The sequence below is a fragment of the Oncorhynchus nerka genome, linkage group LG5 (genome assembly GCF_034236695.1).
Source record: "Oncorhynchus nerka isolate Pitt River linkage group LG5, Oner_Uvic_2.0, whole genome shotgun sequence".
In the NCBI taxonomy this organism is placed as follows: Eukaryota; Metazoa; Chordata; class Actinopteri; order Salmoniformes; family Salmonidae; genus Oncorhynchus; species Oncorhynchus nerka.
In genome coordinates, this window is record NC_088400.1 from 15,058,691 (window position 1) to 15,074,894 (window position 16,204).

Here is a 16,204-nt window from a genome sequence, read left to right on the forward strand (position 1 = left end):
GTCTCTACTGGCTGACTAATTTACTGACACATGCTCTGTGTGTGTGTGTGTGTGTGTAGCAGCAGGCAGCCCTGAACACCTTCATCAGGAAGAAGGCTACGCAACTGGACATTAACACACTGGAGGATAAACTACACACCTCTACAACAGGGTACAACACAGCACACACCTCTACAACAGGGTACTACACACCTCTACAACAGGGTACAACACAGCACACACCTCTACAACAGGGTACAACACAGCACACACCTCTACAACAGGGTACAACACACCTCTACAACAGGGTACAACACACCTCTACAACAGGGTACAACACACCTCTACAACAGGGTACAACACACCTCTACAACAGAGTACAACACAGCACACACCTCTGTTACAGGGTAAAACTCAACACACACCTCTACAACAGGGTACAACACCACACCTCTACCACAGGGTACAACACACCTCTACAACAGGGTACACCACACCTCTACAACAGGGTACAACACCACACCTCTACAACAGGGTACAACACAACACACACCTCTACCACAGGGTACAACACCACAGCTCTACAACAGGGTACAACACACACGGTACCATCCAGACTGCTCATAGTATTTGTGTTCTTTTCTGTTTTGGTTCTGTAGCTGCTGCCATGTTATTATAATCCGTTTCTGTCCTTATGTTCTTGTACACTTCACCGGCTCTCTGAACTGCAAACAATCCCAAGAAGCAGAAGCCCTATGGGAACAGAATGACCCTCATTTAGGTAAATCTATCTGTGTTCTGGTGTTGGAGGACGCCGTGGGAGAATCTCATTTACATACTCCTCACGTCCTCTCTATTTCTCTAAACCGATTGGAGAAGGTCAGAGGGGATGGACCTCTGGCTTTCTCATCCAATGGGCTTTGACGAGGCAAGGAGAGAGGATGCCAGGAGTATGTAAATGAGATTCTCCCAGTGTGCAATTTGGGTGAGCTGCTGAGGAGCCTCCACAAGACCTCTGACCCCCAGCAGGCCATAGGGAGTCACAGCAACCTGGGGTTACCTTGGAGACAGAACAGGAATCTGGATGTAATCTGCCAACAGAATGTCAATAAAGAATTACCCTGAAGGCCCAGAATGTTAACCTGACGACTTCTTGACGACAGTACAAGAACTGAGCTGAAGGTACCTTCATACTGGCACTATACAACATGCGGACCTATCTGAAATATTCCCCATATAGTGCACTACTTCTGATCAGAGCCCTGTGTGTGACCCTGTAATATAATGAGGTTCATCTTCGTCTAGAAGAAAATACAATTCCAACTGCAGTACAAAACGGCCATTTATTTTTGAATTCTTGTATTAAAGTTTGACATTACAACACTGTTAAAAGCATAAGTTATTAAGCGTCATGGTTTTCTCAGTCCTTGACAGTCCCTTATGTGTTCAGTAAACATTAGAACAACTTCCTGGGTTATACACTGCAACAATAAAACCCACTTTCATATCATCACAAACAGTTACAACACAGTCATTATAGCTCAGCCATGGAAAGTGTTCATGCAATGTAAACATACTAAATACAGAGTAACAAGTACATTCAGTCAGTTTTACATTTATAATGCCTGAACCAATCACAACATGGGTACAGCTACAGTATAATGGTTTGTATTTTTGCATATAACATGGTTACGGTCTATTAAACCTTAACCAATTACATTTCAACACTTTAGCACCATTAAAAAACACTTAGGATAATGAAGTTAATACTAAATGCAGGTTCCATGGCATGGAGAAGGTTATGAAGATATGTTTTACTGAAATGTAGCAATATGAGGTGTGTGTGTGTGTGTCTACTCGTCAGGCTTCCTCTTGGGTTTCTTGGGGTTGCGGGAGCGACTCTTGGCCTTACACAGTGGACAGATAGGAGCGTTACGATGGATCTGCTGGTGGCATGACAGACAGGCCTGGAGAGAGGACAGAGATGTTATAGTGTGTCATTACTATGTCCATACAGAAGTCAGTACAGTGTCATTATTGTGTAGGTACAGATGGGTGGAGGAGGGTGTGTACCTACATAGGAGGGTGTGTACCTACATAGGAGGGTGTGTACCTACATAGGACGGTGTGTACTGTGTACCTTCATAGGAGGGTGGGTACTATGGACCTTCATAGGAGGGTGTGTACTATGGACCTTCATAGGAGGGTGTGTACTATGGACCTTCATAGGAGGGTGTGTACTATGGACCTTCATAGGAGGTTGTGTACTATGTATCTTCATAGGAGGGTATGTACTGTGTACCTTCATAGGAGGGTGTGTACTATGGACCTTCATAGGAGGGTGTGTACTATGGACCTTCATAAGAGGGAGTTTACCTTCATAGGAGGGTGTGTACTGTGTACCTTCATAGGAGGGTGTGTACTATGGACCTTCATAGGAGGGTGTGTACTATGGACCTTCATAGGTGGGTGTGTACCTTCATAGGAGGGTGTGTACTGTGTACCTTCATAGGAGGGTGTGTACTGTGTATTTTCATGGGAGGGTGTGTATTGTGTATCTTCATGGGAGGGTGTGTATTGTGTACCTTCATGGGAGGGTGTGTATTGTGTACCTTCATGGGAGGGTGTGTATTGTGTACCTTCATGGGAGGGTGTGTATTGTGTACCTTCATGGGAGGGTGTGTATTGTGTACCTTCATGGGAGGGTGTGTATTGTGTACCTTCATGGGAGGGAGTGTATTGTGTACCTTCATGGGAGGGGGTGTATTGTGTACCTTCATGGGAGGGGGCTGTTGTCTGAAAGTGGCAGTCTGGCGGGCGTCTTGTTTCCGGGAGACCTGGAGTTGTTGGGCCGCAGCAGCCGCTGCTGCAAGGGATTCTGGGATTGTGGGCTCATGAGGCTCCTTCTGCCACTCAGCCTTCTGTTTCTCAAAGTAACTATGGCAACAGATAGAAGATAGCACAGAGAACAAGTTGATGTGTGTGTGAGGGCCTGTGCGACCGTGTGTGTGTGTATAGTAAGTGTACTGACTCCAGAGAGAGTTTCTCCTCCTCTTCGTTGAGGTTGGGAAGTCTGTGAAGGCCCAGGGTCATCCTCAGGGCGTCTACATGTTCCTTCAGGGGTTTGTAGTCATCATGGAGCCTCCGCGTCGTCTCCAGCAGCTTGTTCAGGTCGTTCTCTGACTGCTTTATAGTGCTCTCCATCTGGGGAGGAGAAGGAGAGAGGTGGAAGGGGAGAGGAGAAGGAGAGAATGGGAGAGAGAAGGAAGAAGGAGAGAATGGGAGAGAGAAGGAAGAAGGAGAGGAGGAGAGAGATGGAAGGGGAGAGGAGAAGGAGAGAATGGGAGAGAGGAGAAGGAGAGAATGGGAGAGAGAAGGAAGAAGGAGAGAATGGGAGAGAGGAGAAGGAGAGAATGGGAGAGAGAAGGAAGAAGGAGAGAATGGGAGAGAGAAGGAAGAAGGAGAGAATGGGAGAGAGAAGGAAGAAGGAGAGAATGGGAGAGAGAAGGAAGAAGGAGAGAATGGGAGAGAGAAGGAAGAAGGAGAGAATGGGAGAGAAGGAAGAAGGAGAGAATGGGAGAGAAGGAAGAAGGAGAGAATGGGAGAGAGAAGGAAGAAGGAGAGAATGGGAGAGAGAAGGAAGAAGGAGAGAATGGGAGAGAGATGGAAGGGGAGAATGGGAGAGAGAAGGAAGAAGAAGAGGAGAAGGAGAGAGATGGAAGGGGAGAGGAGAAGGAGAGAATGGGAGAGAGAAGGAAGAAGAAGAGGAGAAGGAGGGAGGAGAAGGGGAGAGAGAGGAGGTAGAGAGAGAGAGGAGAAAGAACCTTAAATAGTTTGTTATTTTTCTGTAAATCTCAACCCAATTTCAGCCTTTGCCCAATCCCTTCACATTTTGCTAAAATGCTTTCAGGTGAGAAGTTATGGGTGAGGGAGTTGTTCATGAAAATTAATTTTGGGATTGGGTAAATGTAGTTGTACCTGACCCCAACACTATCTCACTAAAGTGTAATTGCCAGAAGTCCACTGAACCAATCTGAGAATAAAATGTGCATTGTGAGCAAACACAACTCTGGACAGTTATATGACAGTGTTGAGGTGCAGAGTTACTGACATCTATTACCAAACACAACTCTGGACAGTTATCTGACCGTGTTGAGGTGCAGAGTTACTGACATCTATTACCAAACACAACTCTGGACAGTTATCTGACCGTGTTGAGGTGCAGAGTTACTGACATCTATTACCAAACACAACTCTGGACAGTTATCTGACCGTGTTGAGGTGCAGAGTTACTGACATCTATTACCAAACACAACTCTGGACAGTTATCTGTCCGTGTTGAGGTGGAGTTACTGACATCTATTACCAAACACAACTCTGGACAGTTATCTGACCGTGTTGAGGTGCAGAGTTACTGACATCTATTACCAAACACAACTCTGGACAGTTATCTGTCCGTGTTGAGGTGCAGAGTTACTGACATCTAGTACCAAACACAACTCTGGACAGTTATCTGACCGTGTTGAGGTGCAGAGTTACTGACATCTATTACCAAACACAACTCTGGACAGTTATCTGTCCGTGTTGAGGTGCAGAGTTACTGACATCTATTACCAAACACAACTCTGGACAGTTATCTGTCCGTGTTGAGGTGCAGAGTTACTGACATCTATTACCAAACACAACTCTGGACAGTTATCTGACCGTGTTGAGGTGCAGAGTTACTGACATCTATTACCAAACACAACTCTGGACAGTTATCTGACCGTGTTGAGGTGCAGAGTTACTGACATCTATTACCAAACACAACTCTGGACAGTTATCTGTCCGTGTTGAGGTGCAGAGTTACTGACATCTAGTACCAAACACAACTCTGGACAGTTATCTGACCGTGTTGAGGTGCAGAGTTACTGACATCTATTACCAAACACAACTCTGGACAGTTATCTGACCGTGTTGAGGTGCAGAGTTACTGACATCTATTACCAAACACAACTCTGGACAGTTATCTGTCCGTGTTGAGGTGCAGAGTTACTGACATCTATTACCAAACACAACTCTGGACAGTTATCTGACCGTGTTGAGGTGCAGAGTTACTGACATCTATTACCAAACACAACTCTGGACAGTTATCTGTCCGTGTTGAGGTGCAGAGTTACTGACATCTATTACCAAACACAACTCTGGACAGTTATCTGACCGTGTTGAGGTGCAGAGTTACTGACATCTATTACCAAACACAACTCTGGACAGTTATCTGACCGTGTTGAGGTGCAGAGTTAATGACATCTAGTACCACTTACAGTGTAAATTTGAATTCCCCATTGGGTGAAAAAGAAGTAATTGAAATGTGGACTCACATTTATTGTGGTGTGGGAGAAAAGTGCATCATCTTGAAAATGAAGATTAGAGGCTCAATTCAATCAAACCCATTAGTGCTTTTCCAATGGTCAAATTAACCCACAAATTGGTTTTGAGTAGTGTATAAAATCCTACAACTACTGCCAGGGTGACCCCTCTCACAGGTAGGCTTTAATTTTTCAGAATTGGAAGTGTGTGGGTATGGGATGACTATTGTAAATAACACAAATCTGCCCCATGTGAGATTACTGCTCACAACCATTGAACTATGAGCCACCTGTTTTAGCAGACTGCAACGCCAAGCAGCCGTAGCAGTTGGGGAAAATACAATGAGTTGATTTTACCACCATTGTCATCTATTTCTTGTTACGATGGTTGTGTCTATGCATATTAACATGATTTTCTGAACTTACAGTGGCAAGAGAAAGTTTGTGAACCCTTTGGAAATACCTGAATTTCTGCATAAATTGGTAATAAAATTGTATCTGATCTTCATCTAGTCATAACAATAGACAAACACAGTCTGCTTCAACTAATAACACACAGACAATTCTACGTTTTCATGTTTTTATTGAACACACTGTGTACAAGTACAGGGTGGAAAAACTATGTGGACCTTTCGATTTAATAACCGGTTTGGCAGCAATAACCTCAACCAAATGTTTTCTGTAGTTGTGGATCAGACCTGCACAACAGTCAGGAGGAATTTTGGACCATTCCTCCTGTCGTGTCTTTACTCTCATTAACTGAAGACTTATAGTTTTTATCAAAGATTCTCTGTAATTAGTTATTACGCGATCAACTGATTAATCGCGTAACTAATTAACTAGGAAGTGGGGGGAACCAAGGAAAAATATTATAATTTCCTAAAATAACTTTTCAGATATTTTATCTGATCAATTAGTCTTCGAATTAATGAATTATTTACTTTACCTCACGTTAGTCTCATTCCAAACGTCGTAAATTGTTGGCTATCTGCACAAACCCAGTCTTCACTATGAGACATCCATACATCAATTGTCTTGATTGAGAGAAACATGGTCTGCAACCTTTAGCCATCTCGTAATTGAGGTAAGCCCGGTCTGCTGATCGAAAACCCGAGTGGGGTTTTATTCGGAAGGCCCGAAGAGGGCCTGTCCCAGGATGTTTGACCCTAACTGGGCTCTGGGCGGTCCTCTGATTTAGTTCAAATCAAAAGGGAATTGTATTTTTCTTCATTAAACAGTCCACAATCATATTACACAATTATACAAACAGTATCATATTCACTCATTCATCTTATACAACAATTAGATGTAAACCTCATATCTGAGGCTATTATATAAACAGTGTTATGGTAATGTGGCCACACCGTCTCTCTTGAGCTTCCCAAGTTGTGGCAAACGAACCAGTTCGTAGCTGGATTCTTCACCCATCTTTTACACTTTCTCCGGAACATGAAATGTGTTCGTACCTCAAGTTCTGTGAGGTGGAAGGATTTCCTTTGTCCTCTATGAAAGTTTACCCTCTCTCTACTATGTGGCAGGGACTTCTCAGGAATTTACGACCTCTGACCACAGCAGCCTAGTTGAAGGAGGCAACGGGGAGGCACGGAGAGGGGGCTGGGGTTGCTATACCCAAAGAGGCCAACGTCATGACACTCTTTACAAAACTGTTTCAGTTCAGCAATATTGTTGGGATGTCTTTTGTGAACTGCTCTCTTGAGGTCATGCCACAGCATCTCAATCGGGTTGAGGTCAGGACTCTGACTGGGCCACTCCAGAAGGCGTATTTTCTTCTGTTGAAGCCATTCTGTTGTTGATTTACTTCTGTGTTTTGGCTCTTTGTCCTGTTGCATCACCCAACTTCTGCAAACAACTCAACTGTAGTTTCATCTGTCCACAGAATATTTAGCCAGTAGCGCTGTGGAACATCCAGGTGCTCTTTTGCAAACTTCAGATGTGCAGCAATGGTTTTTTTAACAGCAGTTTGCTTCTTCCGTGGTGTCCTCCCATGAAACCATTCTTGTTTAGTGTTTTATGTATCGTAGACTCGTCAACAGAGATGTTCCAGAGATTTCTGTAAGTCTTTAGCTGACACGCTAAGATTCTTCTTAATCTCATTGAGTATTCTGCGCTGTTCTCTTGCAGTCATCTTTGCAGGACGGCCACTTTGTTTTACCGTGGACTGATGAACATCAAGGCTTCTAGAGATACTTTTGTAACCCTTTCCAGCTTTATGCAAGTCAACAATTCTTAATCTTGTGTCTTCTGAGATCTCTTTTGTTCGAGGTATGGTTCACATCAGGCAATGCTTCTTGTGAATAGCAAACAGTGTTTTTTATAGGACAGGGCAGCTCTAACCAGCATCTCCAATTTCGTCTCATTGATTGGACTCCAGGTTAGCAGACTCCTGATTTCAATGAGCTTTTGGAGAAGTCATTAGTCTTGTGGGGTTCACATGTTTTTCCAACCTACACTGTGAATGTTTAAATTATGTATTCAATATAGATAAGAGAAATACACTAATTTGTGTGTTACTAGTTTAATCCCTCTATGTTTGTCTATTGTTGTCACTAAAATGAAGATCAGATCAAATTTGATGACCAATTGATGCAGAAATCCAGCTAATTCCAAAGGGTTCACATACTTTTCTTCTTGCCTCTGTATATGATTTGTTCTTCTTCATAAAAGCACATAGATGTGTATGAAATGGTCAACAAAAACGTAGAATTTGTTCCAATGCAGAAATGTGTCTTTACTGCCCTTTTGAATGTTGTGTAACGTCAATAGTCTGGTCAAGGAAGCATCATGCTAAATATAGTGGCACACTCCACTTACCAAGACCATTGGCCAGGCACACTGTCACCTGCTTTTATAGTAAGCCTCGAGGTGGTACCACCCAGCACATCTAGAAGGGAGTGTATTTCATACCGAAACCCTCCCTTGAGATGATGTATAGGAACCTTCTCAAGGTGCCTCTACGTCACGATTCCAGTGGTAGAATTGAAACGCTAGGGGTGAAAACAAACTATATTTACTACTAAAAGACCAAAATACACTGAGTGTACAAAACATTATGAACATTACGCTCCTTCCATGACACAGACTGACCAGGTGAATCCAGGTGAAAGCTATGATCCCTTATTGATGTCACTTGTTAAATCCACTTCAGTCAGTGTAGATGAAGGGGAGGAGACGGGTTAAAGAAGGATTTTAAGCCTTGAGACAACTGAGACATTGTGAATGTGTGCCATTCAGAGGGTGAATGGGCAAAAGATTGAAATGCCTTTGAAAGGGGTATGGTAGTCAATAACTGCAATGCTGCTGGGTTTTTCACAATCAACAGTTTCCCATGTGTATCAAGAATAGTCCACCACCCTGAGGACAACCAGCCAACTTGGCAGAACTGTGGGAAGCATTGGAACCAACATGGGCCAGCATCCCTGTGGAATGCTTTCCACACTTAAAGTCCATGCCAGAAAATGTAAGGCTGTTCTGAGGGCAAAAGTGTGGCGGGGTGCAACTCAACATTAGGAAGGTGTTCTTAATGTTTTGTTCACCCAGGGTACATCACTATTGCAATCAACTTAAAAATTAAGAACTGAATGGATGTGTTTCACTATAACTAAGCCTGACACATCTGGTTTTCCATTTTAAAAAAACAGATCAAATAGTAAAATAGTGGTTTCTGCCTCTTCCTCTCACACACACACACTCTCTCTCTCTGTCTCTCTCGGTCTCTCTCTCTCTGTCTCTCTCTCTCTCTGTCTCTCTCTCTCTGTCTCTCTCTCTGTCTCTCTCTCTCTGTCTCTCTCTCTGTCTCTCTCTCTCTGTCTCTCTCTCTCTGTCTCTCTCTCTCTGTCTCTCTCTCTCTCTGTCTCTCTCTCTCTCTCTAACTCTCTCTCTGTCTCTCTCTCTCTCTCTCTGTCTCTCTCTGTCTCTCTCTCTCTGTCTCTCTCTCTCTCTCTCTCTCTCTCTCTCTCTCTCTGTCTCTCTGTCTCTCTCTGTCTCTCTCTCTCTCTCTCTCTCTCTCTGTCTCTCTCTCTCTCTGTCTCTCTCTCTCTCTCTCTCTCTCTCTCTCTCTCTACCCACCACATTGATATCAGCGTGTATAAGTCGTAGCTCCTCTACATGGGCCATCTTCTCCTGCATTAGGAGGTCCATCTCCTGTTTGTATTCCTTCAGATGTTTCTCCTCAGACTCTAGGGACTCAAACTCTGACTTCAGACGAGACTTGATCTTCTGCATCTGTACCGTCTTATTCCTGAAATGACAGAAAACACAGTTTAACCAATGCATTACTAGTTAGTTATCACTGTAAAACAGTAGTTATTACCAATGCATTACTAGTTAGTTATCACTGTAAAACAGTAGTTATTACCAACGCATTACTAGTTAGTTATCACTGTAAAACAGTAGTTATTACCAACGCATTACTAGTTAGTTATCACTGTAAAACAGTAGTTACCAACAATACACAGTAGTTATTACCAATGCATTACTAGTTAGTTATCACTGTAAAACAGTAGTTATTACCAATGCATTACTAGTTAGTTATCAATGTAAAACAGTAGTTATTACCAATGCATTACTAGTTAGTTATCACTGTAAAACAGTAGTTATTACCAATGCATTACTAGTTAGTTATCACTGTAAAACAGTAGTTATTACCAATGCATTACTAGTTAGTTATCACTGTAAAACAGTAGTTATTACCAATGCATTACTAGTTAGTTATCACTGTAAAACAGTAGTTATTACCAATGCATTACTAGTTAGTTATCACTGTAAAACAGTAGTTATTACCAATGCATTACTAGTTAGTTATCACTGTAAAACAGTAGTTATTACCAATGCATTACTAGTTAGTTATCACTGTAAAACAGTAGTTATTACCAATGCATTACTAGTTAGTTATCACTGTAAAACAGTAGTTATTACCAACAATACACAGTAGTTATTACCAATGCATTACTAGTTAGTTATCACTGTAAAACAGTAGTTATTACCAATGCATTACTAGTTAGTTATCACTGTAAAACAGTAGTTATTACCAATGCATTACTAGTTAGTTATCACTGTAAAACAGTAGTTACCAACAATACACAGTAGTTATTACCAATGCATTAGTAGTTAGTTATCACTGTAAAACAGTAGTTATTACCAACGCATTACTAGTTAGTTATCACTGTAAAACAGTAGTTACCAACAATACACAGTAGTTATTACCAATGCACTAGTTACCAATTACACAACATTAGGTAGTTACATACCACTGGGCTATTTACTAATGCAGTAGTTACCAATTACACAACATTAGGTAGTTAACCTACCACTGGGCTATTTACTAATGCACTAGTTACCAATTACACAACATTAGGTAGTTACATACCACTGGGCTATTTACTAATGCACTAGTTACCAATTACACAACATTAGGTAGTTACATACCACTGGGCTATTTACTAATGCACTAGTTACCAATTACACAACATTAGGTAGTTACATACCACTGGGCTATTTACTAATGCACTAGTTACCAATTACACAACATTAGGTAGTTACATACCACTGGGCTATTTACTAATGCACTAGTTACCAATTACACAACATTAGGTAGTTACATACCACTGGGCTATTTACTAATGCACTAGTTACCAATTACACAACATTAGGTAGTTAACCTACCACTGGGCTATTTACTAATGCAGTAGTTACCAATTACACAACATTAGGTAGTTACATACCACTGGGCTATTTACTAATGCACTAGTTACCAATTACACAACATTAGGTAGTTAACCTACCACTGGGCTATTTACTAATGCAGTAGTTACCAATTACACAACATTAGGTAGTTACATACCACTGGGCTATTTACTAATGCAGTAGTTACCAATTACACAACATCAGGTAGTTACATACCACTGGGCTATTTACTAATGCAGTAGTTACCAATTACACAACATTAGGTAGTTACATACCACTGGGCTATTTACTAATGCACTAGTTACCAATTACACAACATTAGGTAGTTAACCTACCACTGGGCTATTTACTAATGCAGTAGTTACCAATTACACAACATTAGGTAGTTACATACCACTGGGCTATTTACTAATGCAGTAGTTACCAATTACACAACATTACATTTACATTTGGTAGTTACATACCACTGGGCTATTTACTAATGCACTAGTTACCAATTACACAACATTAGGTAGTTAACCTACCACTGGGCTATTTACTAATGCAGTAGTTACCAATTACACAACATTAGGTAGTTACATACCACTGGGCTATTTACTAATGCACTAGTTACCAATTACACAACATTAGGTAGTTACATACCACTGGGCTATTTACTAATGCACTAGTTACCAATTACACAACATTAGGTAGTTACATACCACTGGGCTATTTACTAATGCACTAGTTACCAATTACACAACATTAGGTAGTTACATACCACTGGGCTATTTACTAATGCACTAGTTACCAATTACACAACATTAGGTAGTTACATACCACTGGGCTATTTACTAATGCAGTAGTTACCAATTACACAACATTAGGTAGTTACATACCACTGGGCTATTTACTAATGCACTAGTTACCAATTACACAACATTAGGTAGTTACATACCACTGGGCTATTTACTAATGCACTAGTTACCAATTACACAACATTAGGTAGTTACATACCACTGGGCTATTTACTAATGCACTAGTTACCAATTACACAACATTAGGTAGTTACATACCACTGGGCTATTTACTAATGCACTAGTTACCAATTACACAACATTAGGTAGTTACATACCACTGGGCTATTTACTAATGCAGTAGTTACCAATTACACAACATTAGGTAGTTACATACCACTGGGCTATTTACTGATGCACTAGTTACCAATTACACAACATTAGGTAGTTACATACCACTGGGCTATTTACTAATGCAGTAGTTACCAATTACACAACATTAGGTAGTTACATACCACTGGGCTATTTACTAATGCACTAGTTACCAATTACACAACATTAGGTAGTTACATACCACTGGGCTATTTACTAATGCACTAGTTACCAATTACACAACATTAGGTAGTTACATACCACTGGGCTATTTACTAATGCACTAGTTACCAATTACACAACATTAGGTAGTTACATACCACTGGGCTATTTACTAATGCACTAGTTACCAATTACACAACATGAGGTAGTTAACCTACCACTGGGCTATTTACTAATGCACTAGTTACCAATTACACAACATTAGGTAGTTACATACCACTGGGCTATTTACTAATGCACTAGTTACCAATTACACAACATTAGGTAGTTAACCTACCACTGGGCTATTTACTAATGCACTAGTTACCAATTACACAACATTAGGTAGTTACATACCACTGGGCTATTTACTAATGCACTAGTTACCAATTACACAACATTAGGTAGTTACATACCACTGGGCTATTTACTGATGCACTAGTTACCAATTACACAACATTAGGTAGTTACATACCACTGGGCTATTTACTAATGCACTAGTTACCAATTACACAACATTAGGTAGTTACATACCACTGGGCTATTTACTAATGCACTAGTTACCAATTACACAACATTAGGTAGTTACATACCACTGGGCTATTTACTAATGCAGTAGTTACCAATTACACAACATTAGGTAGTTACATACCACTGGGCTATTTACTAATGCAGTAGTTACCAATTACACAACATTAGGTAGTTAACCTACCACTGGGCTATTTACTAATGCAGTAGTTACCAATTACACAACATTAGGTAGTTACATACCACTGGGCTATTTACTAATGCACTAGTTACCAATTACACAACATTAGGTAGTTAACCTACCACTGGGCTATTTACTAATGCAGTAGTTACCAATTACACAACATTAGGTAGTTACATACCACTGGGCTATTTACTAATGCAGTAGTTACCAATTACACAACATCAGGTAGTTACATACCACTGGGCTATTTACTAATGCAGTAGTTACCAATTACACAACATTAGGTAGTTACATACCACTGGGCTATTTACTAATGCACTAGTTACCAATTACACAACATTAGGTAGTTAACCTACCACTGGGCTATTTACTAATGCAGTAGTTACCAATTACACAACATTAGGTAGTTACATACCACTGGGCTATTTACTAATGCAGTAGTTACCAATTACACAACATTAGCTAGTTACATACCACTGGGCTATTTACTAATGCAGTAGTTACCAATTACACAACATTAGGTAGTTAACCTACCACTGGGCTATTTACTAAATAGTTACCAATTACACAACAATGTTAAATGGGCTATTTACTAATGCACTAGTTACCAATTACACAACATTAGGTAGTTACATACCACTGGGCTATTTACTAATGCACTAGTTACCAATTACACAACATTAGGTAGTTAACCTACCACTGGGCTATTTACTAATGCAGTAGTTACCAATTACACAACATTAGGTAGTTACATACCACTGGGCTATTTACTGATGCACTAGTTACCAATTACACAACATTAGGTAGTTACATACCACTGGGCTATTTACTAATGCACTAGTTACCAATTACACAACATTAGGTAGTTACATACCACTGGGCTATTTACTAATGCAGTAGTTACCAATTACACAACATTAGGTAGTTACATACCACTGGGCTATTTACTAATGCACTTATTTTGATTACAGGGAAGAAGGCACAAAGACAACGTTCTGTCAGTTCAACTTCCGGTCACTCAATCATGCTTAATAAGAAACCAATTGCCCTAAGGCATCTTCTATTGCTTCTACATTATTTAACCTGGTTGGTCTCTTCAGATAGATACACATTTTTCAAGAGACCTGTTTTCTGTTGCAATCGATGAGTTTATTGTGAAATAAGGAGATACTATTTGTCATGGGAATAAGTAATAGAATGCATGCATAGCCGACATAAAGATGGACGTGCACCATATGACATTGTTATAACTGGTGTAACTATATATTTTTTCTACTGATGTTACTGACGTGCCGCCGTATAGCTTCGCATCTATTCAACAATGTGTACATTTGTAACTGGTTCCAACAGAATGAACCATGGTTAGCCAATGAACAACCTGGCTAATGACAAAAAGCTAGCTAGCTAAGATGCCAGATAGCCGCTAATCTGGCAAAGCACTTCGCATCTGGATTTTTGTTGATGCAAACAGCTGGATTGATTATATATAATGCACAGCTAGCAAGCTATTCTGTGACATGTTTTTTGCAGTTCCTCCGCTTGCTAACCTTGCTCGAGGCTATATCGATACATATAGCTAGCTTCCTCGCCCAATAACAAAGCCAAGACGCTAATATCAGCTGGCGAGACAATTCCTCTCTCTGATCTTTTCCTGAGCCATCCAGCTACATTTACCAGATGTGGTTTCTTTGAAGAAGAATATACTTTTTTTTTTTACCGTATTTCCATAATGTTTTCTAGTTTGCACATTATGTCTTGTTCGTCCCCCATGGTTTTGTCTTTAGACTGATAAATTAGATCTTAATTGAAGGCCAGGGTGGTCTGCCGACCAGCTAATCAAAACAATACCGTCAGCTGTAACAGTCGCTGTGAAGCACCACGCATGCGCGGAGAAACAGTGGCTAAGTGTATTGTACTTCAGTGACCCCAGCTGGAAACTGTGACATTGTTTCAGACAGACACTGTCTGATAAAAACGGTTACACTGTTGTTCTAGCCTTTTAATAGAAACGGTTGCATTGTTTGAATGTAATCCTCTTTATGATGGTGTAAACTGTCTAAACTCTACATTACTCATAAAGATGCTTATATATATTATATTTTTTACAAAATAACAACTACGTGTTGTAAGGATCAGAGTCTTTTTTTCCATTTTCGCCTAAAATACATACCCAAATCTAACTGCCTGTAGCTCAGGACCTGAAGCAAGCATGTGCATGTTCTTGATACTATTTGAAAGGAAACACTTTGAAGTTTGTGGAAATGTGAAATTAGTTCTCGTAAAATATGGTAAAAATATGCAATGACAAAAACATTTGTTTTCCCCCAAAAATAATCTCCATCTTTGAAATGCAAGAGAAAGGCCATTATATATGTCACGACTTCTACCGAAGTCGTTGCCTCTCGGGCGGTGGTCTGCGGTCGACGCCACCGATCTTCTAGCCATCATTGATCCATTTTTCATTTTCCATTGGTTTTGTCTTGTCTTCCCACACACCTGTTTTCAATCCCATTAATTACCTGTTGTGTATTTAACCCTCTGTTTCCCCTCATGTCTTTGTCAGAGATTGTATATTGTCAGTGTTGTGTTTATTGTATAGGTGCGCGACGGGTCCTCGTACCCATGTTTGTTTATATTCTATTCTTATTAGTGTTATGGAGCATGTTACGTGGACATTCATTAAAAGACTCAAAATTACACTCTGCTTGACTCCTGCGCCTGACTTCCCTGCCACCTATACACACGACTCTGACAATATAATTTAGGAGTCTAGGCGCAATTTAGATTTTGTTCACTAGATGGTAGCAGTGTATGTGCAAAGTTTTAGGCTGATCCGATGAACCATCCAATGAACCACAGCATTACTGTCCGAAATGTTGTATCAAGTCTGCCCAAAGGTGCCGAATTGATAAATTGATACATTTTCAAGTACGTAACTATAGAGAACATACATTTTTATAGTTTACACACTCCCAGGGATGTCATAAATGATGGATAATTAGCTTCCATATGGAAAAGACTCTAACCTTCACACATCTAGAGGGGGGGGGGCAGACATAGCAGGGGTTCAAACTGTAGAACCCAGTTCCTACATTTGAATATGAAAATGGATT

At 40.6% G+C, this 16,204-nt stretch overlaps 2 protein-coding genes across 8 annotated transcripts in view; one reads left to right on the forward strand and one right to left on the reverse strand.

The window, feature by feature from the left end:
- The window catches only part of LOC115129199 (moesin-like), a 38,262-nt gene that overhangs the window by 2,502 nt on the left and 19,556 nt on the right, over window positions 1-16,204 (forward strand). Inside the window, exons 2-3 of one of the 6 annotated variants that reach the window (XM_065018398.1) lie at window positions 60-151; window positions 722-1,161. Coding sequence is in view for 1 of the 6 variants with exons in the window: in XM_065018395.1 (XP_064874467.1) it covers window positions 7,359-7,400 (42 nt within the window). In the remaining 5 variants the exon portion in view is untranslated. Of the gene's footprint in view, window positions 1-59; window positions 1,162-6,940; window positions 7,401-16,204 lie in introns of those variants that run through there. The other 5 variants (XM_065018400.1, XM_065018401.1, XM_065018397.1 and 2 more) reach the window with 5 other exon arrangements.
- On the reverse strand, window positions 1,304-14,960 carry LOC115129219 (zinc finger C4H2 domain-containing protein-like). Of its 2 annotated transcripts, none has more exons than XM_065018403.1 (5): window positions 14,809-14,960; window positions 9,414-9,585; window positions 3,011-3,183; window positions 2,754-2,916; window positions 1,304-1,946 (listed from the first exon to the last, which is right to left on the reverse strand). In XM_065018403.1, the coding sequence occupies exons 1-5, from the start codon at window positions 14,859-14,861 to the stop codon at window positions 1,833-1,835; spliced, it is 675 nt and encodes a 224-aa protein (XP_064874475.1). In that variant the 5' UTR covers window positions 14,862-14,960; the 3' UTR covers window positions 1,304-1,832. The 2 variants fall into 2 exon arrangements, with proteins under 2 accessions (XP_064874475.1, XP_064874474.1); XM_065018402.1 differs by having other exon boundaries at window positions 2,727-2,916.

Coding starts and splice junctions, on each gene's coding strand:
- LOC115129219 (XM_065018402.1), bottom strand. CDS start 14,861: ATGGGGGACGAACAAGACATAATGTGCAAACTAGAAAACATTATGGAA. Junction 3,184..9,413: donor TACACGCTGATATCAATGTG/GTGGGTAGAGAG, acceptor TCTCCTCCCCAG/ATGGAGAGCACTATAAAGCA. Junction 1,947..2,726: donor ATACACCCCCTCCCATGAAG/GTACACAATACA, acceptor TCCTCTCTCCAG/GCCTGTCTGTCATGCCACCA.